The 23,773-nt window shown below is 40.5% G+C and overlaps 1 protein-coding gene across 1 annotated transcript in view; it reads right to left on the bottom strand.

Annotated features, from left to right (window-relative positions):
- AXDND1 (axonemal dynein light chain domain containing 1) overlaps positions 1 to 20,738 on the bottom strand; it is a 147,644-nt gene extending 126,906 nt beyond the window's left edge. The window contains exons 1-3 of the mRNA XM_044674894.1: positions 20,636 to 20,738; positions 14,965 to 15,134; positions 14,430 to 14,530 (exon numbers count right to left, since the gene is read on the bottom strand). Coding sequence (XP_044530829.1) covers positions 14,430 to 14,530; positions 14,965 to 15,134; positions 20,636 to 20,738 — 374 coding nt within the window. The remainder of the gene's footprint in view (positions 1 to 14,429; positions 14,531 to 14,964; positions 15,135 to 20,635) is intronic.
- Positions 20,739 to 23,773: the final 3,035 nt, after the last annotated feature.

Genomic DNA, 23,773 nt, shown 5'->3' with positions numbered 1-23,773 from the left:
TCAAACCTGGCCTCCTCAGCCACTTCCCAGCTGTGTGACCCTGGGCAAGTCACTTGACCCCCATTGCCCACCCTTACCAATCTTCCACCTATGAGACAATACACCAAAGAAAGTACAAGGGTAAAAAAAAAAACAATTAAATAAAAAAAATACTATAGAATAAAAAAATTTTAAATAAAGTCTTGGGTTTTTCTGACTTATCTAATAATTCTGTGGGGTTTTTTCCAAGTTAACACCATGCAGAATAAATGTAATGCTCCTTCCACAGTACAGCTTTTAAAATGCTCGAAGAGAGTATGATGCACTACCCACATCCTCTCTTCTCTGGGTTAAATAGCCTTATTGTCCATTTTTGCCATATTTCAATCAGACACATACATGCTCAGTATTCCAGTTTTAAAGCTCCAAAACCCAAATGCTCTTTGCTTGCTATAAGATAAGGAACCAGAAAAGAGAAACAGCCAAACTCAAGGGAGAAATTAGTAAGTTTAAAATAGGAATACAAATGAAACAAAAAATAAAATCAGAAGTGGAAGTTGTGAAGAGACCAATAAAATCAATAAATGGCAAGCCTTTGGAGAGATTTCAGCACAACTTTCTAACTCCATATCCCAACCTTTTCCACTAGGACATGCTGCCTCTACTATTTAAAAAAAATAGCAATGATATCTTAAAAGAGTATACACAAAAAAATTGTAAAAGGGAGTAAATGAGATAATTGTTTTAAAGATTTTGTATCTTTTTCCTCAACTCAAAATATAAATAAGTGGAATTTTATGTTTTTACTTTAAGATTTTAGTTTTCATTTTAAGTTTTTGATAAAAATATATTTCAAAAAAGAAGCAAGTGAATGCATTAAATGTAATCATAAGCATTTACCTACTCTGCTTAATTTTATCAAGAATTTATTTAACCATAATAACAAGGTTTGTTCACATTGGCCTTCCACCCTGGGGCTTGTATTTGCATTTGGAAAATGAAAAGGTTTTATTTCCCACTGGCAATATTTTTAAGACAGTGCAACTCTAGGCCATTTAAATGTTTATCTGCTTTTTGTTACAGCCTTAATTAATTGCCAAAGGAGAAAAGCTGTTTCATCAGACTACCAAAGATACTAAGCTATTAGAACCTACATATTCAGTCTAAAGAGTCAATGGGCCCTAGTTCCAAAAGAAATAAACTTCTGACCATGTTTGGAACTATTCCAGTCTGAACCCAACAATAAGGGGTCTCTCTTTGGTTTCCAATCTAGAGAATCATGAGATAAGGGTGCTAGTTTCTAAGGCTCTTCAGGACTGCAATTCACCTGAGTTCTAGTTCAATAGGGAGACCCAGAGCTCCCTAATAAAAGCAATCTCACAAAAAGGAACTAACCAGCTAGCCAAGGGTCAGCTAGGCTTCTCATGCCAGATTGATTCTGGGAGAAACCACTCAGCATGCCACCAGAACGGAAAGAGTTTCTCATGTTTGCCCCCAGTACAAAACTATATAACTAGGATTATGGGGCAGTGACCTAAGTTCAGGCAAACCACATGCACTCTTGATAATGCCAACTGGCCCTAGTAGTTTGACCAAGGGGAATCCCACTGGCATGGGCATTGTACTCCCAAAACTATAGAAGTGTTTCAGGCAAACTATAAGCAGGGAAATTCCTTTGCTTCCTTCTATCCTTGTGACTCCTAACCCAAAATATCTGATAACTCTCATAAGACCCTGAAAGGATTATCCTCCTTGGGTCATCTTTTAGATTTGAGATGGGCAGAGAGATACTCCTCCTTGATATCATCAAGTTGTATCTCAGACATCCATCTTTCCTCTAAACTATGAGGGTCACCCCTATGTCTTCAGGCAAACCTCCCCCCTGCCCATGCCTCAATGCATACCACTCTAGAGTCACGTCTTCACCGTGGCACAGAGTCATGTCTTCCCTGTTGTAAAGTGTATAAAGACCCCAGAATTGATGTCATCTGGAACAGCTTTCCATCTATGCTATTCCACCTAGGAGGCAGTCTTCCACCTATGCTGTCCTCCTGGCCTGATTCAACTTTACCTCCTAAATGAATAAATTTCTCTTTTTTTTTTTATTTTTAAGCCAAGTTTCAGAGTCTTGCATCCTTGAAAAAGGTACACTTCCTGAACCCTGGGGGTTCACCTCAAGTCCCCCACAACACCACCAGCCCACGTGTGTCCTTTCTGGTATTCACTTTGTTCTGCCCACCACTGTGTGGGACTCTGAAAGGTTGCACAAACTTGCCTGAATTGCTTTTACAGGTGTATGATGAAAGCAGAAATCATTCCTTGGTTATTTATATGCTATGATGTTCTGGTTCTTTCCCAGAGGCACTCTGTGTATCTCTTCCTTACATCCTACTTCTCCTGAATTATCATCTTCTGTTCCACCTCCAGAACAGTTAAAGTGAGATCATGAACATCTTGTAACTTGTTCTCTTGGTTAGGTTGCTAATCTTTTTTTTTTTTTTTGTCACACTGACAACTACTGACCTCAAAGAGGCTAATCGACTTCTTTATTATTACAATAATTAGCAAACATTTTTGTAGTGCTTCATGATTAGGAAATCTCCACTAAAGTTCTATCCGGATGCCTCATTGTGGAATGGAAGTAACCCTTCATTCCCAGAAGAGATGCCAACCAAACCCAGGTTCTGGCTGGCCCATTACCAAGAGAGTTCAGAGGTACGGCACAATCTTGGGACCTCACTGTATTTCAGTCCTCCAAAGATGGTATGGTCAGATCAGCCAGGCTCCATTGACAGATATCATCAACAGAATGCTCAGACTCCTCACCCCTTAGTTTGAGGGGCCCCTTGTGAGATCTTTGAAGGGTACAGAGGAATCAAAACTTCCCATCTTCCTGATATTGTTCTAGTAGTGTCTCTGGAGCATATAATACTGTGTCTGCCAATTACGCATGCACTAGGAGCTGAGGCCAGACTTGAGTACAGGTTCAAGGCTGGAAATTTATTCCACTTTTGTATTACTCATACTGGAGGTACCCTCTCTGTCCCTGAGTAGGGCAGGCTCTACTTCTGACCCTCTAGACCGGGGGTCGGCAACATATGGCTCTCGAGCCATATCTGGCTCTTTCTGCAGGAGCCATAAAGTCCATTTTTTTTCAGGCGCTGTTACAGGAGCGGCACTGTGAGCTCTGTACGGCTCTCACGAAATTACATTTTAAAAAATGTGGCGTTTATGGCTCTCACGGCCAAAAAGGTTGCCAAACCCTGCTCTAGACTTTCTCTTCTCCTCTCTCACTTTTTTTTCTTCCTTTTATATGCTTTTCCCCCATTAGAAAATATGTTCCTTGAGGCCAGTGACTGTCTTTCTTCCTGCTTGTACGTATATTCCCAGTGTTTAACACGGGGGCTGGTAAAAAGTAAGCAATAAACATGTGTTGACTTACAAAGAGCCAAGCAAGGAAAAATTACACTATACCTACAAGGAAAGCAAAGGGACTCCCATGAGTGGAGATTGGTCCTTTGTCTACACAAACTCTAAATAGGAGTCCACTTTGCTCTGGACTCTGTACTTATTCATGGGAAAGTATATCATAGACCATAGGGGACAATGTTATATACCAACTGTTCCTACTAATATTAGTCAATACACTCCTTTAGAAAAGCTACAGTCGAGCTTGGCTGATTAATTTATATGAATTGATCATTTCAGCAATGAGTCTGCAGGCTGTGGCTTGTATGACATCAGAAAGTCACACTCAACCCCTCAGGTCTATCATCAAGAGTTCTGAGGAGGGCAGCTGGGTAGCACAGGAGACAGAGTGCCCAACCTGGAAATGGGAGGTAGGTCCTGGGTTCAAAATATGACCTCAGCTACTTCCTAGCTGGGCAAGGCATTTAACCTCAGTTGCCTAGCCCTCACTGCTCCTCTGCCTTGGAACTGATACTTCGTACCAATTCTAAAACAGAAAGTAAGAGTTCTTTAAAAAAAAAAAAAAAAAAAAAAAAAAAGGTCCTACAGGTCGTAGTGGCCATCCTCAGAGAACCCAACTGACTTGTTCAAGTGGGAGTTGAGAGAGTAATTTCAGAGCATGGACTACAAATATGACTAGGGTTGTTGTTGTGATTTTGACTGCTTAGAGGTCTTGCTTTGTTTTGCTTCCTGGATCTTAGTTTATATTAAAGCTACAGGCTGTAGCTTTGGTATATGTGGAATCACATGTATATATCCGTGTACACATACATCTGAGCTTATTGAAACATTTATTAGCATTTAGCACTTCAAGAGCAATAAAAATGGTAATTATGATTCATTAAAATAATGTCCTGAGAGTATATGACAAAGATCAGATACTTTAAGACATTTAGAGGGCCCCAGGATCCTTCACTGACATTACTAAATAGACCTCAGAACTTCTACATTTTCTAGCACAAAGGGCAAAGCTATATCATTCTATCACATGGATGAGCATACAGATGTAATATTAGATGATCTGAAGTTAAAAGGATATAATATTCAATTAAGTTATTTAACTAAATAAATGCAAAATTATCTAACCCTTAGCTTTGAATGATAGTAGTATTAATGAAGATTGGAGAAGAAAATAAGCTTGAACACTACTAGTTTAAAAAAAAAGAAACACTTTAGGTATAATGAATATTTACATAGAAATTTCATTTGTCAAGAATTTTCCTCACCTCAACATTTTGAAATATACTATTATCCCCATTTTAAAGATGAGGAAATGGAAGCCCAGAGAAATAAATAACGTTTCCATGTCACAGTGACAGAGCCAAGATGAAGATATGAAGATCAAGATTTCCTAGTTTCCAATCTATTACTTTTTCATGAAGCAAAATTGTTACAACTTAAACCTAACTTGTTTAAGTCTTAATTTCAGAAGAGTGGCTTTTTTTCAACTATTTCTAGATCACAGAATCTATGAACCAGAAAGAACCCCAGGGATCATCTAGTCCAGTGATTCCCAAACTTTTTTAGCCTACTGCTCCCTTTCCAGAAAAATATTACTTAGCCCCCTGGAAATTAAATTTTTTTTAAATTTTAATAGCAATTAATAGGAAAGATAAATGCACCTGTGGCCATCACTGCTCCCCTGGATCACTGCAGCACCCATCAGGGGGTGGTAGCGCCCACTTTGGGAATCACTTAAAGTCCAACCTAGAACTGAGCAAATAACCTTTCTACCAAATCTCAGACAAATACTAATTAAGCTTCTGCTTGGAGGTCTCTGGGGACAACAAACCCACTCCTTCCTAAGTGCAGTATATGCCAATTTTTTTTATTTTTATTTTGAATATTTTCCTGTAGTTACATGTTTTATGTTCTTTCCCTCTCCCCCAAACTCCCCCCTAAAACCCCTTAGCCAACGCACAATTCCACTGGGTTTTACATGTATCATTGATTAAGAATATGCCAATTTTTTAACAGATCCAGCTGTTAAGAGGATTGCCCTTGATGCTGTTCAATTGTTTTCAGTAGTGTCCACCTCTTCATGACCCCATTTGGGATCTTCTTGACAAAGATACTGGAATGGTTTTGCCATTGCCTTCTCCAGCTCATTTTACAGATTAAAAAAACTGAGGTTAAGGGTTAAGTGATTTGCCCAGGGTCACACAAATAGTAGATTTCCCTTATATCAAGAATAACTCTGATTGAGAGTCAGGCCTAGAGACGGGAGGTCCTAGGTTCAAATCTGGCCTCAGACACTTCCCAGCTATGTGACCCTGGGCAAGTCACTTGACCCCCATTGCCCACCCTTACCACTCTTCCACCTATGAGCCAAAACACAGAAGTTAAGGGTTTTAAAAAATAAAATAAAATAAAATCTAAAAAAAAGAATAACTCTGAAACATCTATCCATTGATCCTAGGTTCACAGAACAAAGGGGAATGCCTTTTTCACATATTTCCAATTCTTGAAGATTTCTATTATTTTCTAAGTCTTCTCTAATCAGGCCAAGTCTCCTTAGATATTTCAACTAGTTGCCACAAGCTGCCCATCAGTCAGGCAACAAGTATTTATTAAGCATTGTCTCTGTGGCAAATACTAAGAATACAAAGAAGGCAAAAAACAGCCTCTACCCTCAAGATGCTCACATTCTAGTACTGAAAATAACATGCAAAAAAACCACACACAAGATACTGTGCAGTGAATATATGACTAAGAGAGAAAGTATGGGGGAGAAAGGAATTAGTGCATATAAATCTTGCCATAGCACAAGAGATTTCAGCTGAATATTGAAGGCAGAGGTAGAGAGGAAGAACATTCTGAGCATGAGGGACAGCCAGGAAAAGGGCACAGAGATGGGAAATGAAGGGTCATGGGTGAGGAACAAGAAGGCCAGTGAGAAAAGAAGAAGATGAGACAGGTAGGATGAAGGCTAGTTATGAAAGGCTTTAAAAGATAAATAGAGGGGCAGCTGGGTAGCTAAGTAGATTGAGAGTCAGGCCTAGAGACCGGAGGTCCTAGGTTCAAATCTGGCCTCTGACACTTCCTAACTATGTGACCTTGGGCAAGTCACTTAACCCCAAATGCCTAGTCTTTACCACTCTTCTGCCTTGGAACCAATTCTAAGACAGGAGGTACCGGTTTTTTAAAAAATGCCAAAAAGGATTTTACATTTGGTCCTGGAGAAAATATGGAACATTGGAGATTATTAAATATTGGGTGGCATATTCACACTTGCATTTTAGAAAAATGGCTTTGTGTAGGGAGTGAGCAAAGGGTAACCTGGAGTTGAGAGATTCAAGGCAGGTAGAGAAACCAAAAGACTATTACAAAAGTCCAAGAATAAGGTCTTATAGTAGAATAGTGGATGTGTGAGTAAAAAAAGTATGGGGGAGCATTTATGAATTTTTATGAAGGTAGAAATGACAAGACTGACAACAGATTTGTGGGTGAGTATGACTAGAGTCAAGGATGACACTGAGGTGGCAAGCCTGGGAAGACGGCGGCAACCCTGATGATAGTAATAATAGTTAGCATTATCTTTACAGTTTGCAAAGCACTTTGTAAATATTGTCTCATTTGAGCTTCACAACAATCCTGGGAGGTAGGTGAGAATATTATTCTCATTTTACAGATGAGGAAACTGAGGCAAAAAGAGGTTAAATGACTTGTCCAGAGTCATATACTTTAATTATATCTGAGAACGAATTTAAATTGGGTCTTCCTAACTCCAAGACCAAAATTTTATCCAATGTGAAACCCTGCTGCACCTGTGATATAGGGGTCTGAATTAGGGTGCTAGGTGTTAGTAGAAGGAAGAGGTCATAAAAGAGATGCTGGGAAAGGCAGAAAGGACAAGACTGAAGATGACACCTAGCTTAGGTAACTGAGAGGACTGGTGGTACCCTAAACAGTAAGAGAGAAGTTTCAAAGAAAGGCAGGTTGAGGAAAGAAAGGTGTTTAATAGACACATTGAGTTTAAGATTGTCTAAGGACACCAGTTCAAAAAATCCAAAAAGAGGGGCAAATAGGGAACACAGTAGATAGAGAGTCAGGCCTGGATTTGGGAAATCCTGGGTTCAAATCTGTATTCAGACACTTTATAGTTGTATGACCCTGGGCAAGTCATTTAACTCCAATTGCCTAGCCCTTAGCTCTTCTAAGAACTGATGTTAAGACAAGGTAAGGGTTAAAATAAAGAAAATTCAAAAAGTTGGTGAGGGGAGGGAGACTGGAGCTCAGGAGAAAGATTAGGGCTGGAATCACAGAACTCAAGGGAGCTGATAAGATCCCAAGTGAGATCTTATAAAAGAAAAGAGCATCCAGGCTTCTGAACAGAGCCTTGCATATTGATTCTTTCATCTTTAACAAAGGCTCTCCTGGTACTTCTGAAATCTATATCCATCCATAAACCCATGTCCTAGGGGCCAGCTCTCTTACTGGCAAAGGAACTGGGCTAATGATCTTGGGATTTGTAGTCCAGGATCTTAAAGAGCAATTTCTTCAGCCCAGGCATCCTGTGAGGTGGACTTGGTCTGGCTGGGCTCACACCAGAGTACAGGAAGCATTTGATTTGGGCTGGGGCAGAGGAAGAGAGACAAGCCTGAGGGAACAACACTGCTATGGCAATCAGAATTATGAATTGAGGGGAGAAGACCAGTTAAGCCACTTTAAAAGGAAAAGGAAATTTGGGCTTATTTATTGCTAGGAAATGACTTTTCCCTCTTAAGAAGAACCTTAGGGAAGCTCTGTATATGTATTCTTTCTCTGACCTCCACCTTCTTCCCCTATTGTTAGTTATCAGATATTCATTTATGATTTATTCCCTTGCTGTGATTTAAATTATTTTAATAATATGATTTTTTTGTTTTCTTAGAGTATAAAAATGTCTAATCAACCAAGAAAGCAGTGGACCACAGGTTTAAACATTGATGAAGAGGTACAGAGCAGGTTGAAGAGCCACTCCAATGGAGAGCTAAAATATACCTAGGGATAAAAATTACCTCAATTGAGTCAATTCTGTTCTAGTGACCAGATCTGGAAATTGATCAAAGGGCCTGGAGATTTTGTAATTTTATTAATATTTCAATAAACTTCCGGACAGGCAGAGTTTTAAATGGAAACTAGAGCTTTTCTTGGCCACTGTAATAAATAAGCCTTTGTTTCTTTGTTGAAAGAGAATGTGCCTGAGACTACTAACCCACCTCCCTGTCCCACTCCCCCCATACTACAACAAGGAGGGGGATGAAGGGGAAAAGTGGGAGTTAAAGGGAAAACCTAACCCAAATCCAAAGATGGAGAATCAGAGATAAGCTTGGTTTGGAGAGATTCCATTTCTGCTCCTTTTCTGAAGGGAGGAGTACCAGCTTTGTTTTCAAAGAGCCACCTACTGTTGGTCAATCAATAAATATTCATTAAGACCCTATTATGAGACCTGGGGGGGTCCTGGGTTCATATTTAGCCTCAGACACTTCCTAGCCTGGTGACCTTGGTCAAATCACTTAATACCCATTGCTTACAACACTCTTCTGCCTTGAAATCAATACTGTGTAGGTAGGTAAGGTGGTGTGTGTGTGTGTGTGGGGGGGGGGTGTTTAAGTCCTATTATGAGCCATAAGCCCTAGGAACATAAAAAGACAAAAGACAGCCCCTCCCCTCAAGGAGCTCACAATTAATGGCAGAGACAACAAACAAACTACTAAATACAAACAAGTTATATATAGAATAATTAGGAAATAATTGAGAGGTTGGGTGATAGAATTACAAGGACTTGGGAAAGGCTTCCAGGAAAAGGTAGGATTTTAGTTTAAATTTAAAAGAAGCTAGGGAGGTCAGTCATCAAAGCACAGAAAGGAGATCATTCTGAGAAAGAGGAAGCTAGGTGGTTCAGAGGGGAGAGAACCAGGCCTGGAGATAGGAGGTCCTAGGTTCTAATCTGGCCTCAGACACTTCCCAGTTGTGTCACTTAACCCCACTGGTGTAACCCTTGCAGCTCTTCTGCCTTGGAACTGTCAATGTGGAATCTAAAAGCCCTGAAACTTCTAGCCTAGGAAGATTCAATGATCCCCAGTTTAGTTAGCTCGAAGGTGAAAGCCTCAAATTTGACCTTGTCACATGAGAGTCTCTCTGGGGGAAAGTCCCTCTTCTAAAGGAGTTTAGGTGGGGGAGGGCTAATTCCATCAGATGTTAAGTATCTCTTTTGTTCCAATGGCTTCTCCCTTTAAGCCAAAGTCCTTTACCAAGGTGGCCCAGCCTTTGGCTAAGGCTTTCTCTTTTGTGTCCACTGTAAAGCATCAGCCCCTCACTGTTATTCCTGTCTGGGACTCCTCATATTCCTTTGTTACCATTGTAAAATTAATCAACTATCCCTCTCATCCTCAGTCCCCATGTTTCCCTAGAAATGTATTTAAGCTTCCCACTTTAATGACTCCTTAGAGTTGTCAATTCAGCGTAGTGGCTCTCCCAGGGGTCAGGGGCCAGAGCATGCAGAGTTCAATCCTGGGACTCTGTGTAGGCGTGTGGCTCGAAGCTCTGTGTAGAGGCCTAACTCAGCCCTGTACCCCCTTTCTTTAATAAAAGAGTGATTTTTTTCTATTTTAATAGTTCTGTGTTTTTTTTTCCCAGTCAACGCAGGCCAAACTATAAGAAGGAAAATTCCCTTGCTTCCTTGTGACTACTAACCCTAAAATATCAAAAACTCCTGATAAGACCCTGCTATATCAAAGGGAAAGACCCAGAGAGAATTATCCTCCTTGGATCACCCTTTAGGTTTTGAGATGGACACAGAAGCATCTCCAGGCTATGCTTTGATACCACTGGGTTGCATCTGTGGATGTGGAATCTAGAAGCCTCCAAACTTGTAGCCTAGAAAAATTTGATGGAGCCCATCTTATGTAGCTTGAAGGTGAGGGCCCCAGGTTTGACCTTGTCAAAAGGGGCTTCTTCCCTGACGGAAAGTCCAACTTCCCTAGTTTCAGACTAACAAAAGACCTTGAGCTTGAGTGGGGATGACCATTCCCATCAGGGCCGAGCCCAAGCCATGTGACTTTTCTTATATCCAGAAGCCTCCCCCAGTATATCACACCCTCCTCCTGAGGAGGATCAAACTTGGAACCCTCAGCTTACCAGACTGACATGCGCTGCCTACTGTACCAAAGAGTCACTGGGCCTAAAAATGTGACAGCTGCACATTCTAGGAAAATGGCAAGCACTCCCCCAACTCAGAAGCCCCCTCGAGATGCATGTTGTTAATGCTGTATCTACAAGAAGGCAGGGCGAGCATGATCCCTGAGGTGTTTGCTTGAAACATGACTCCTTGGATCTGGTCAGTCCACTGTAAGACCACTTAATTATCAGCTAAAACGCCTCCTTCCAACCTGTAAATGAAGATCGCTTGAGAGACTTTGTCACCTCCTCTGCAGAAATTTAAGGAAGATATGCTTTTCCATAATCTATGCATCAGGATCTGTTATTACTCTCGAGATGAAGCAGTGGTGACTTAAAGTGACCGCTAGCCAAGGAAAAGCCACTAAAGACTGTCTCTTCCAGGTTGATATCGGTCAGAATTCTTTTTGCCTGGTTGTTCAAATAGCTCAGCTTGGCACATACCTCATACAGGATTACTGTTCAAGTGCACATTTATATCCCCATTTTGTCCAAATGAAAATCAAGATTTTTGTTAAATAAATACCTTGCAATCTGTAAAAGCCAGTTCAGTAAGGGAACTATTGTTCAGTCATTTTCAGCTGTATCTGACTCCTTATGACTCTACTTGGGATTTTCTTAGCAGAGATACTAGAACGATTTACCATTTCCTTCTCCAGCTCATTTTACAGATGAGGAAACTGAAGCAAACTGGGTTAAGTGACTTGCCCAGGGTCACACTACTAGTAAGGATCTGAGGCCAGATTTGAACTCAGATAGATGAGTCTTCTTGACTTCAGACCTGGCACTCTATATAACTGGGCTAATTTTTTTTTAAACCCTTAACTTCTGTGTATTGGCTCATAGGTGGAAGAATGGTAAGGGTGGGCAACGGGGGTCAAGTGACTTGCCCAGGGTCACACAGTTGGGAAGTGTTTGAGGCTGGATTTGAACCTAGGACTCTGGTCTCTAGGCTTGACTCTCAATCCACTGAGCTACCCAGCTGCCCCTGGGCTAAAATTTTTTAAAAAGACCCAATGACCTTGTTGTCAGTCCACTGTCAGCAAGCATAAAAGTTCTGAATGATAAGAAAACACAAGAGATAACTAACACAAAAAACACTCAAGTCAACTTGGAATATTCACAAGATAATGAACTCAATAATAATGTTAGTACCCAGAAGGGAAAAGTAGCCCTTAAATCCTTAGTCACCACCCAAAAATATCCTCCAAACAATTACATATAAAGAGGTACAAAAATCCTTAGTTCTTTCTTGAAGTAGGATTAGAAAGATGACTATAGCTATGAACTCTATAAGCCCACATCCACACATGCCCAGGAAAAATATCTCACGTATAAGAAACTCTACAAAACCTTGAACTTAAGTCTAGATGCAAAGAAAAGAATCCAACACAGTTCAGGCCTAGACAATGAGCAAATCATCTAGAGACAGCTAGGAGACTCAGTGGATTGAAGATAGGAGGTTCTGGGTTCAAATTTAATCTCAGACACTTCCCAGCTATGTGACCCTGAGCAAGTCACTTAACCCTAACTGCCTAAGCCCTTACCACTCTTCTTGCCTTGAAACTAATACTTGTATCCATTCTAAGATGGAAAGCAAGAATTTAAAAAATAAAAAATGGAAGAGAGAAGAGAAAAAGGAAAAAAAAGAACAAACCACCTAATCTCTTGGAGGTTCCATTTTCACTGAAAAGTGAAAAAAAGCCAGCAGATTTGGCAATGAAGAGATGGGCAAACTACGGCCTGAGGGCCAGATGGGAAAGGGGGCCCTGAAATGTTCTATCTGACCACACAACATTATTCCTAATCTGACAAATACAGTGTGTAGGATACAATACAATGAAACTTCGAAAGAGTTGCCTTAGAAACAGACTGACAGATGAGCATTTCCTTTCCTTTGGCCCCCTCTTTAAAAAGTTTGTCCATCACTGATCTACAAGATAAAAGGATTTGGGTGGAAGCCACCTAGGTCTTTTTGGCTCAGAGGTAGGAGAACTAAAGGAGAATCTTTCAAGGCTGAGCTACACGTGGTCAGACAGACTTAGAATAAGATTTTAAAATCTATGGTTATCTACCTTTTCTATTTCAAGTGGTTATTAATAAACTTTATAGAAAATAAGAACGTGGAAGATATTAATTTTAAATATAACACTCCCCTCTTCCTGCCCCAAGAGTGTATTTCTTAAACTTTTCTTCACGTTGTGGTTGCTGTTCAGTCATTTCAGTCCTATCTGACTCTCCATGACCCCCATTTGGAGTTTTCTTGGCAGAGATACTAGAGTAATTTCCCATTGCCTTCTACAGCTCATTTTGCAAATGAGGAAACTGAGGCCAATTGGGTTTGTAGTAGCCAGAAAATACAGACTCATAGTTCGTAGCTTGACAACACTATGCTGTGTTGCGCAGGGTAGCTACCAGAGACTCATAGCTCATAACTTGGCTCATAACTTGACAGCACCACGCTCTATCGAACAGTACCACTACTCCCAGGACAGAGTAGCCCTACTCCTAGCCCCGAACCCTGAACAGTAAGGTTTCCACGGTACCTGGAGATATCAACACTCAACACTCCCACTAAGGAATGTTTGGCTATTGTCAAGCTCCAGGACACCTGTACCTGTCTCCCAGGCCCTGAAACGTATATATTCCCTCCTCTAAATGCACCACTTTGGGACTCTCTTGCTGAGTTCCCCCAGCACGCACTGGTAATAAAGCTTTCTCCTGCTTTGATTGCATTGTCTCGTGTGTTCCTTTGGTGGCCACCCATTCGAACCCTAACAGGTTAAGTGACTTGCCCAGGGTCATAGAGCTAGGAAGTGTCCAAGGCCAAATTTGAACTCAGGTCTTCCTAACTCCAAGCCGGGCACTCTCTCTCTCCCCTGTGCCACCCAGTGCCCTTCTCTCATCAGATCTGATATCTGGTACCATCTTGTCCCATTGTAATGTAAGGGGAAAACCAAAGAATTGGTTCTCAGAGGGTGGTTGTTGATGAGGAGCCAGACAAAAGCTGCCATTTAGCTTCTTCAGTCTGTGGAGCTAGAGCAGGGACGCACGGAGGAGAATGCTGTATCTGGAAACAAAGGACACAGGTCCTTAACTATGGGAGAGACTTTGGGCCAATTCCTTAATCTCTCCAAGCCTCAGTTTGCTCCTGAGGAAGAGAGAGAAGCTGGACTAGATAAGATCAAAAGTCTCTTCCAGCTCTTATGTCTATACTCCTATTGAAAAATAACCAAGAACATTTCCAACTACCCATTTCTACCTTTTCTAGGAACCCATGAAGAACTACAATAGTGAGGAGTGGTGAGGTAACTCAGTGGATTGAGAGCCATGCCTAGAGACAGGAGGTCCTGGGTTCAAATCTGACCTCAGACACTTCCTAGCTGTGTGACCCTGGACAAGTCACAACGACCCCCATTGCCTAGTCCTAGCTCTTCTGTCTTGGAACAGATACTTGCTATTGATTTTTTTTTAATATTAATAACAAATTTCCATAGAAGTTTTTTGAAGTTATATGATCCATATTATCTCCCTCTCTTCTTCCCTCCCCACTCCTGAAGCTGACCAACAATTCAATCTGGAATACACATGTATCTTGATCATAATTCTAAGAAAGAAGGCAAAGGTTAAAAAACAAAGTCGAAGTCAAACTGATACATGCAGGGTGGTATGACCCTTCTCCTCAAGTCTCCAGAGCCCTGGGTGAGCGTAAGATGAGGAAAAAGTGTGGGTCTGCTTTGGGAGAGAAAGCTCCTTCCCAGGGGGCTCCAAGTGAAATCATAAAAAGAAGCCTCCTCTCCATCTCTGCTCGCCCCCTTTACCTTCCAGCTCCCTTGAAGAAGACGGGGAAATCTGTCAGGTGTTGGAACTTGTTCCTTCGGACTGGGTGATGCCAGACATTGTTCGTGGAACGCGTGATGGGCTGAGAAGAAGCACAGACAAACCTAGGATCAGCAGAGGGCACTCTAGACCAGTGAAAAACCAAAGACAGTAAGCAATGAGCATGCTCCATTATCATTGGGGGCTGTATGGAACCAGAGTGTACAAACTCCAGCGGCTGGGCCCGTTGTGCTGAACACAGAACACAGTCATCAGGGAATTATTACGTGAAGAGGCAAAAACCAAAAATTGAAAGGGGGTTGTCAAACAAATGATCTCGGAGGAAGTAAATCAACATTTTAGTCAGTTTTCATAAAAATAAGTTAGTGGAAACAAAAAGGACAAGTTTTGTTCCTTTGCCTTAGGCCTCTACTTTTCAGAGAAGGTTTACAGATTTCTACCTAAAGAATTATCTACGAATACATTTTTCTGAGAAGACCTGATGTCAAAAGCTGAAATGCTCTCCAGTTCACATACCTTCAAATCTTTGGCACTTTTGTCTTTCTTAGGTAGTAAGTGTTCAGGACAACTACCAGCATAGGCTGTGCTGGTCAGAGACAGAATAATTTCCTCTGGGATGAAATCACATGGGATCTCCTTTTGAGTTGCAGGGACTAATGCACTGGATTCCTCATCCTCTTTCGGTACTAGAAAATAGTCGGAGAAAAACATTGCTCACATCACCTACGGGGGAAAACAAAAGGCTCATCTTTTATTAAAAAAAAAAAAAAAGAGGCCCAATACCAGGCACAATTGAAGGAACCAAGAATGTTGAATGTTGCATAGATTGTCAGATGTTTTTTAATGCATAGGTTGGTTTTGTAGATTTATTTTCCTTTTTCTTTTTAAAAAAGTATTTGTTTATATAGGATGACTTTCTGGAAGGGAAAAATATAGAGAGAAATTTGGGCAATGTAAAAACAAAAGAAATCAATGAAAATGTATTTTTTTAAAAAGTAGGAGTGAGGGTATAGGAAGAATATCTTATTACTAGTTGGTGAATACATCTTTAAAAGCCACCTAGCCAAAAAACAACCAATGAGATGAGTTCTCTAAAATGAATCCTTGGTATTCTGGTACCAACTGGTAAAGGGGCAACTGGGTAGCTCAATGGATTGAGAGTCAGCCTTGGAGACTAGAGGTCCTAGGTTCAAATCTAACCTCAGACACTTCCCCTGTGTGACCCTGGGCAAGTCACTTAACCCTCATTGCCTATACATATCGATTCCAAGACAGAAGGTAAGAGTTTTAGAAAAAATAAAATAAAATAAAATGAATCCTGATGACTTCCAAATATTTCACACTACCCATAAAATCACTATTTTTTTATTAGACAGCTGAAAATAACCTATTAAAATATGTGAAAGGGCACAGAAGGGAACAGAAAAGCAAATGGAGTATGAATTAGAAAATCTCAGTCTGGGCCCCAGTTCTGGTACTTACAGCTATGTAAGCCTTAAATCCTGTGAGTCTCAACTTTCTCATGTTTTCAGAAGAAATATCTATTAGGCAACTGGTAAAGGGGAACTTCTCAGAGGACAGAATGGGGCTGATGTATAAACCTGACTGTGAATGGCCCATACAAAGATCATACTTAAACCCGATATATCTGTTGGAGCGAATAGACAGGAGAGAATAGACAAAGGAAAGAGTCCAGGAGAGATCTTTGGAAAACACTCACATTAAATAGAGGCATGAAAAGGATGATAGGCTGGCAAAGGGAATGGAGAAAATGCAGTTAGTCAGAAAGGTAAGAAAATCAGAAGAGGGCAGTATCATGAAAACCAAGAGAAGAAAGAGTATTCAGGAGACAGAGGTCAACAGTTTCAAATGAAGGCAATAAGTAAAAGAAGGATGAAAAATGAAAAAAAGCCAGCAGATTTGGCAATGAAGAGATAGCTCAGGGAGCTATAAACTGGCACCATCATTCTGGAAAGCAATTTGAAACTGCATACAAAGTGATGAAAATGTCTATACCCTTTCACCTGAAAATCCTTAGCTAAGAATATATCTTAATCATGTCAGTCAGTCAGTCAGTATTAAGTGCTTACTACTCACTAAGCACTATGGTTCCTGACCTCAAGGTCTAATAGAGGAGATGACATGTAAACTACCTTCATACACACAAGATATAATCTCTGGGTGAAGGCATTAGCAGGGGAAAGGTGTCTTGCAGAAGGTAAAATATGGGCTGAATGAAGAAAGAGAAAGTCAAGGAAATGAAAGTCAGAGGGTAGAACATTCCAGCCATGGGTGATAACTAGTGAAAATGTCAATAGTCCAGAAATTGAGTCTTCTTCAAGGAACAGCAAAGAGGCCAGTTTCAAAGGTTTGTAGAGTTTACAGAAGGCAGGAAGATATTTAAAAGACTGGAAAGACAGGAAGGGACCAGGTTGTGAAAGGCTTTGAAAACTAAACAGAGGATTTTATATTTGATCCTGGAGGTTAAGAGGGATCCACTGGAATTTATTAACTATGGAGCTATATATAGTCAGGTCTGCATTTTAAGGTCACTTTGGCATCTATAATTAGAGGATAACAGGGATAGAAAGAGACTTGTGTCAGGGAAAATAACCCAAAAGTGATTGATTGCATTAGTCCAAGACTAAGGAGATGAGGGTACTAGGGTGGAGATAGTGTAAAGGGAGAGAAAGGGACATATATATGAGAGAGATGTCACTAAGAAATGTCGTAGAAATGACAAAACTTGTTAGCACATTAGATATGTTGAGTGAGGACAACTGAAGACTCAAGGATGTCACCTAGGTTGTGAACTTGGATGACTGGAAGGCTACCCTCAAACCATAATAGAACTATATATCCCTCAACTATAATAGAAAAGTTTGGAAGAGGGGGAAAATTTTTAGGGAAAGTTTTTGTTATGGATATGCTTGAGATATCTAAGGGACATCTAGTTCAAGATGGTGGTGACATGAGACTAGAGCTCAGGAGAGTTTAGGACTATGGGTGTTCGATCTGAGAATCATTTGACTAGAGGTAATAATAGGACTCTCATAAGAGCAACAAGTGAGATAGTTAGCCAACCCCAAGATAGATCTAGCCTTGAAAGTTAGGAAGACAGAAGGATTTGGGAGGAAAGATAATGTCTGAATCTGTTGAGTTTAAGATGTCTATGGGATATCATGTTCAAAATGTCTAATAACCACCAGGAGATCACAAACTGAAGGTTCAGGAGAGAAGTTAGGATTGAACTAATAGATCTAAGAATTATTTCTTTAGAGACAATACTAGAAACCGTGCAAGCTGATGAGATCACAGAGTGAAACTGGATAGGGAAGAGATGAAAACCCAGGACAAGAGTATTGTGAAATTCTCACAACTAGCTGTCACAAGGAAAATTAAAAGACAAAACAGTGAATGAAGTTCACAGGGGCATTGAGTAAATCAGCTTGACTAGATTAGAGGGAGGAATAGGGCCAGGTAAGATGTGCTTATGATTCCATGTCAGTGAGTTTTATAGAATTAGGAAACATCAGACCATATGGATATGACTCACAAAAGAGGACTTAAGTTCAAATACAGATTCTGCTTTTGTGACCATAGACAAGTCACTTATCCTTTCTAGTCCTCAGTTTCCTCGTCTGGAAAGTGAGGAGGTTGGATTAAAAGGCTTCTAAGTTCCCTTCCTATTTTAAATCTATGATCCCATGATTTCAATTAGCAAAGCAACAGGGCAATCTATGACTCTTCTTTTTTTTTTTTTTCTTAGAAAACAAGTTCATAACAAATTATATAAATTTCTTATTGTTATCATCTAATGAGTTTGAATTTTTTTTAAATTTAAAACTCTTACCTTCCATCTTGGAATCAATACTGTGTATTGGTTCCAAGGCAGAAGAGTGGTAAGGGCTAGGCAATGGGGGTTAAGTGACTTGCCCAGGGTCACACAGCTGGGAAGTATCTGAGGCCAGATTTCAACTTAGGACCTCCTACATCTCTAGGTCTGGCTCTCAATCCACTGAGCTACCCAGCTGCCCCCTAAACAGGTTTGAATATAGAAAGCCATTCAAGTAGATCTGGTTCATCAATTTAATCATACTGTTGTTCATCTTTTGTACACTAAGAAGATCAATGATCTCATAATATTGGGATATTGGTGAATGTTTTGAACTTAGAGTCTTTTTTTTTTTTTAAATAAACCCTTACCTTTCATCTTGGAATCAATACTGTGTATTGGTTCTAAGACAGAAGAGTGGTAAGGGCTAGGCAATGGGGGTCAAGTCACTTGCCTGGGGTCACATAGCTAGGAAGTATCTGAGGTCAGATTTGAACCCAGGACCTCCCATCTCTGGGACTGGCTCTCAATCCCACTGAGTCACCCTGCTATCCCCTGAACATAAGAGTCTTTGATACATTTCTCAAAAGAAAAAAAAGAAAATCACTGCCTTGACTATGGATAATAACTATTTATATATATAGGAAAAATCACATTTGGATCATGGTAAATTCTTTCAGAGTCCACCAATGCCAAGTATCTGTTCTGTGGGAGCTCGGAACAGATTCTGTTATCGCTGAAAAAAGGAAAAATGCAAACTGTAGCACAATATCTTTCCAGAACAATAAGGAGTTGTGGTATATATAAGCTTTGGAATCTGGAAGTAAAGTCTCCTTAATACTTATCTATTGCTTATGGGTTTTTTTAATTTAAGAATTATGGCTTTTAAAAAATACATCAGTAGAGAAATAGAAAAATAGAAAAAAAATAAACAGAAAAATAAACAAATAGGCTTGGGGGCAGCTGGGTGGCTCAGCGGATTGAAATCCAGGCCTAGAGATGTGAGATCCTAGGCTCACATCTGGTCTCAGACACTTCCTAGCTGTGTGACCCTGGGCAAGTCATTTAACCCCCACTGCCTAGCACTTACCACTCTTCTGCCTTGGAAGCAATACACAGTATTGATTCTAAGACTTAAGGTAAGGGTTTTTTAAAAATAGGCTTTCCAGAGGCAGCCTTGAAATTGGGGGGTTTAAATCACATCTCTGGCTGTATGATCCTGATATAATAATACCTTTCCTGGTACCACTCTTTCTCCTGCTAGTGCTTTTTCACCCAGAAATCATCTTCCATTTAAACTGTATACATCTTGTATATAGCAGTTTGCATGTTGTCTTAAATTAATTAAACTGTGAGCTCCTTAAGCTTAACTTCTCAGTGCCACAAGCAGTTATGTAGTAATATACAGAGTATACATCTATCTGCCTTGGTAGAGGGTAATTCTTCCTTGAGATTTCAGTTCTAATGAAATCACAGATCACCCCTTCCCCCTTAAAGAAAATTAATAAATAAGATTCCCTAGAAATCTATACATTTATTTAATGCATATATTTACTATTTCCTGGACTGACTGTTAGTTCCTTGAGGTCAGGGATCATGGTATCATATATCTTTTTTTCTTTTTCTTTTTTTAATTTTTATTTTAAACCCTTAAATTCTATGTATTGGCTCCTAATTAGAAGAGTGATAAGGGTAGGCAATGGGGGTCAAGTGACTTGCCCAGGGTCACACAGCTGGGAAGTATCTGAGGCCAGACCTGAACCTAGGACCTCCCGTCTCTAGGCCTGACTCTCAATCCACTTTGCTACCCAGCTGCCCCTGGTATCATGGATCTTGAGCATAAAGGAACCTTAGAGGATACGCAGGCCTAATTCTTCATTTTAAAGAAGTGAGGCCTAGAGAATCTGACTTGCCCAAGGTCACACAGGTAGTAAGAGCAAAAATAGTGATTAGAACCCAAATCCTCTGATTCCCAGATAATTCGTGCTCTTTTCACTATACCCTGCCTCCTGTTCAGTGCTTAGCACAATTCCTGGCACCTAGTAGGTATTTACTGTATATTGAATTGTTCATATAACCCATAGTGTGTTTAAAACACAGTTAATTCAAAACAATTTAAAACAAGGCTTGGTAATAAAACAGATACACAGCCAAATATGCTATATGCAGTTCTGAGACAATGTGAAACTAAGTGTTTTGATGTAGTAAAAGAACCACTTTTATCTTTAAGTATCTTATTAAAAACAGTTATGTAGTCTTAGGTATGTTGCTAACCCAAATGGTAAAAATAAAGAAGCCACGTTTTCCACCTCTGTATAGAATTGTATAGGATGTTTCTTTGTGGGCTTTTACCTATCATCATTTCGCTGGCAGCCTTCTTGGTCTTATCTTCTTTCCCCTTAGATGTTCTGGGCTGGGCTAATGGAAATGACTGAGACCTTTTGTTTTTTGACATGGTGAGTGACAACTGTTACTCAGTGCTTCCACTCTCAGTTATCACCACAGTCCTGGGAGAGAGAAAAATATTTTTTAAAAGTCACGAAGTGACAGCGTGTAGGCGACAAGCGCGGCCCGCAGCTCGCCTATTCCCGACGCCGATTGGAGTCCGCTCCACTGAACTCAGGAGGAGCCCCCAAGGCAGGAGGCAGGAGGACCGGGATATTGGAGGGACAGCGTCAGCCCCCAGCTCCCGGGTACAGTGGCGGACCAGCGAAACCGAGGCCAAAGTCTCTTCAAACCTCCACCAACCGGGTTATCCGCCCACTAAGGTGCCGGAGAATCTCGCCGTAGACGCCAAATCGTTGCCTTAGAAACCGAAGGCCCCCAGACCTTAACAACCGTCAATAATGACTGTCTCTACAAAAGCCTGAGCGGAAGAATGCTTGCTTTGGCCAGTCCTCTAGCAAAGCTCTTTGGAGTTCAACATATCTCTATATAGGTGTGTTTCCGGAGAGCCGAGAAAGGGCAGAAAAGCTGTCTAGAGAATTTAAGAGTTTTTCAAGAAGGGTATTCCCTCGACGCCAATGGGGGTCCTCGAACTCCCTCTTCGGGGCTAACGGCACAGTACGCGTGCGCCCGAAGCGCTTCCTAATTTGGTCGTCTGTGAAATTTATTCACGTTACGTTCCAAGCACGTGGGTGAAAGGCTGTGTAAGTGAATCCGGATATGCTTGCTAAATTGATTTGTCCATGTAGGAGGTGTCCCTGATATTAACTATGAAACCTTGGGTACCGTGCCAGAGCTCAGTTTTCCATTTATAGTAGCTAACATTTATATATTGGCGTTTAAGGTTAGCAAAATTGTTGATTTGCCTCATCACAACCCTAAAATAGGTGCCCCTGACCCTTTTAAAGATGAGGGAACTAGTCCAGGACCACACCACTAGTAAGTGTTTGAGGCAGGACTCGAACTTAATCTCTCTTACTCAGCTAATTCTGGGTCTCCAGTCAATTGGTATTCCACTCCCATTCCCTTTGTGACCTCCACGTAAAGGCAGAATCTAGTCTAGGCTAAGAATACTAAATAATACTAAAAATACCAAATGGTTATTTTGAATTTTTTTTATTTTATTGCGCAAAATGTTTATTCTATTTAAAGCCAAGCAAGAGGTGGGGTGGGAGTGGGGAGTATACCAAGTCCTTAAGTTTCCAAGAATTTGGAAAATTAATTTTTTACTACAAACAGGATGATTTGTAGTAGGAACTGGTAAAGTGGTCTAGTATAGATGCACAGATTTGAGTTCTCTGAAAACAGGGACTGTGGAACATATGGTAGGCATAATAAAATAATAAATGTTTATTTTTTTGTATCCCCAATATAATAAACTATATTAATGTATCTACTATATTCCAGGCACACGCACACACACACACGAGCAAAAACAGCCCCTGCCTTCAAGGAGTTTACAATCTAGAGAAAAAGACAAAATGCAAACATGTACAAAGCAAGCTATAAATAGGAAATAATAAACCGAGGGAGGTCCTAGAATTAAAAATGGTTGAGAAAGGTTCTTAAGGTGGGCTTTTCAAGAAAGCCAGGGAAGTCAGTCATCAGATAGGGGGAGGAAGAATGCTTCAGGTACGGAAGATCCCCCAGAATAAATGCCTAGAGCTGAGAGATGGAGTTTCTTGACCATGGAACATAAAGAAACCATACATTAATCTTAATAGTTTACAAATATTATCTTTTTATTAGAGACTCTCCTTATAAAGATCCCTTCCCAGAGTTAATAGCCACAACCTCCTCTAACCAGGCTGTGGAAGAATTTCTCTCTCTACCATGCTCTTTTATTCTTGGAGCTTCTCAACAGACAGGCAGACAAGAAGCTGATTTTTTTGGCCATTTGGAACAAATAGTACCACATCTAAGAATCAGATGCAAGAAGACTGGAAAGGTAGGAGGGAGTTATAAAGGGGGTTTTTGTGTTTGCTTCTGGAGTGGATAAGGAAAAATCACTTTGGTAGTCTAATGGAGGGTGGACTGAAGTAAGGAGAGACTTGGAGCAGGCTAACCCACCAGTAAAGACTATTGGGATAATCCAAGGATGAGGGGAAAAGGGATGGCAATGTCAGAGAAAAGAAGGGAAGTATATTTGAGAGATGATGCAAAGGTGAAACCAACAGGTATTATTTGCCCCAGCTTGCATATGGGTGGTGAGAGATAGGGAAGAATCTGGGATGATTCCTAGGTTGTGAGCCAGAGGATGATTGACTTAACTCCTAGTTCTTTAGTCAGGAAGATCTGGGTCTAATTTGGCCTCAGAAACTTATTAGCTCTGTGACCCCAACTGGTCAATCAACTAACCTCTCTGTACCAATTTCCTCATCTATAAAATAGAGGTTAAGGCATTTTGCAAACCTTAAAGCATCACTTAAATGCTAATTAGGGTTATTATAATACCACTGCCACTTTATAGGTCTCCTTGTTCTTTTGCTTTCCTAGAAGATTCCAGATACAGGTCAGAGCAGCAAAGATGTTCTCCCAGGAGTTGTTTGAGGGCATTCATTTTGATCCCTTTGGTCTCCCATAGTTATTAGGTTGTGTTTGATTAGACCCCATGCACCATACTGCCTATGAGGTTTTCTTGACAAAGATACTAGAATGGGAAGTGGCTAGGTGGTTCAGTGGATAGTGAGGCCTAGAGAAAAGAAGGCTTGCATTCAAATCTAGCCTGATACTCCCTAGCTGTGTGACCCTGGGCAAGTCACTTAATGCCAATTGCCTAGCCCTTTTTTGCATTGGAGTCAACTCTTAGTTTTGATTCTAAGAGAGAAGGAAAGGATTTTTTTAAATGAAAAAAATATATACTAGAGTGGTTTGCCATTTTCGTTAAGAGATTTTCCCAGGTTTACCTAGTTAATGTCTGAGATCAGATTTGAAACAAGTTCATTTGAGCTTCCTGACTCCAGTCCCCATGCTCTAGCCACTGAGCAACCCAGCTACTTCTGGGTCCCCAGTCAATTGGTAAATACAGTGACCCATTGGTATCCC

This window comes from Gracilinanus agilis, chromosome 4 (assembly GCF_016433145.1).
Source record: "Gracilinanus agilis isolate LMUSP501 chromosome 4, AgileGrace, whole genome shotgun sequence".
NCBI lineage: Eukaryota > Metazoa > Chordata > Mammalia > Didelphimorphia > Didelphidae > Gracilinanus > Gracilinanus agilis.
The sequence above is the reverse complement of the archived record's forward strand: the minus strand, read 5'-3'. Positions and strand labels throughout refer to the sequence as shown.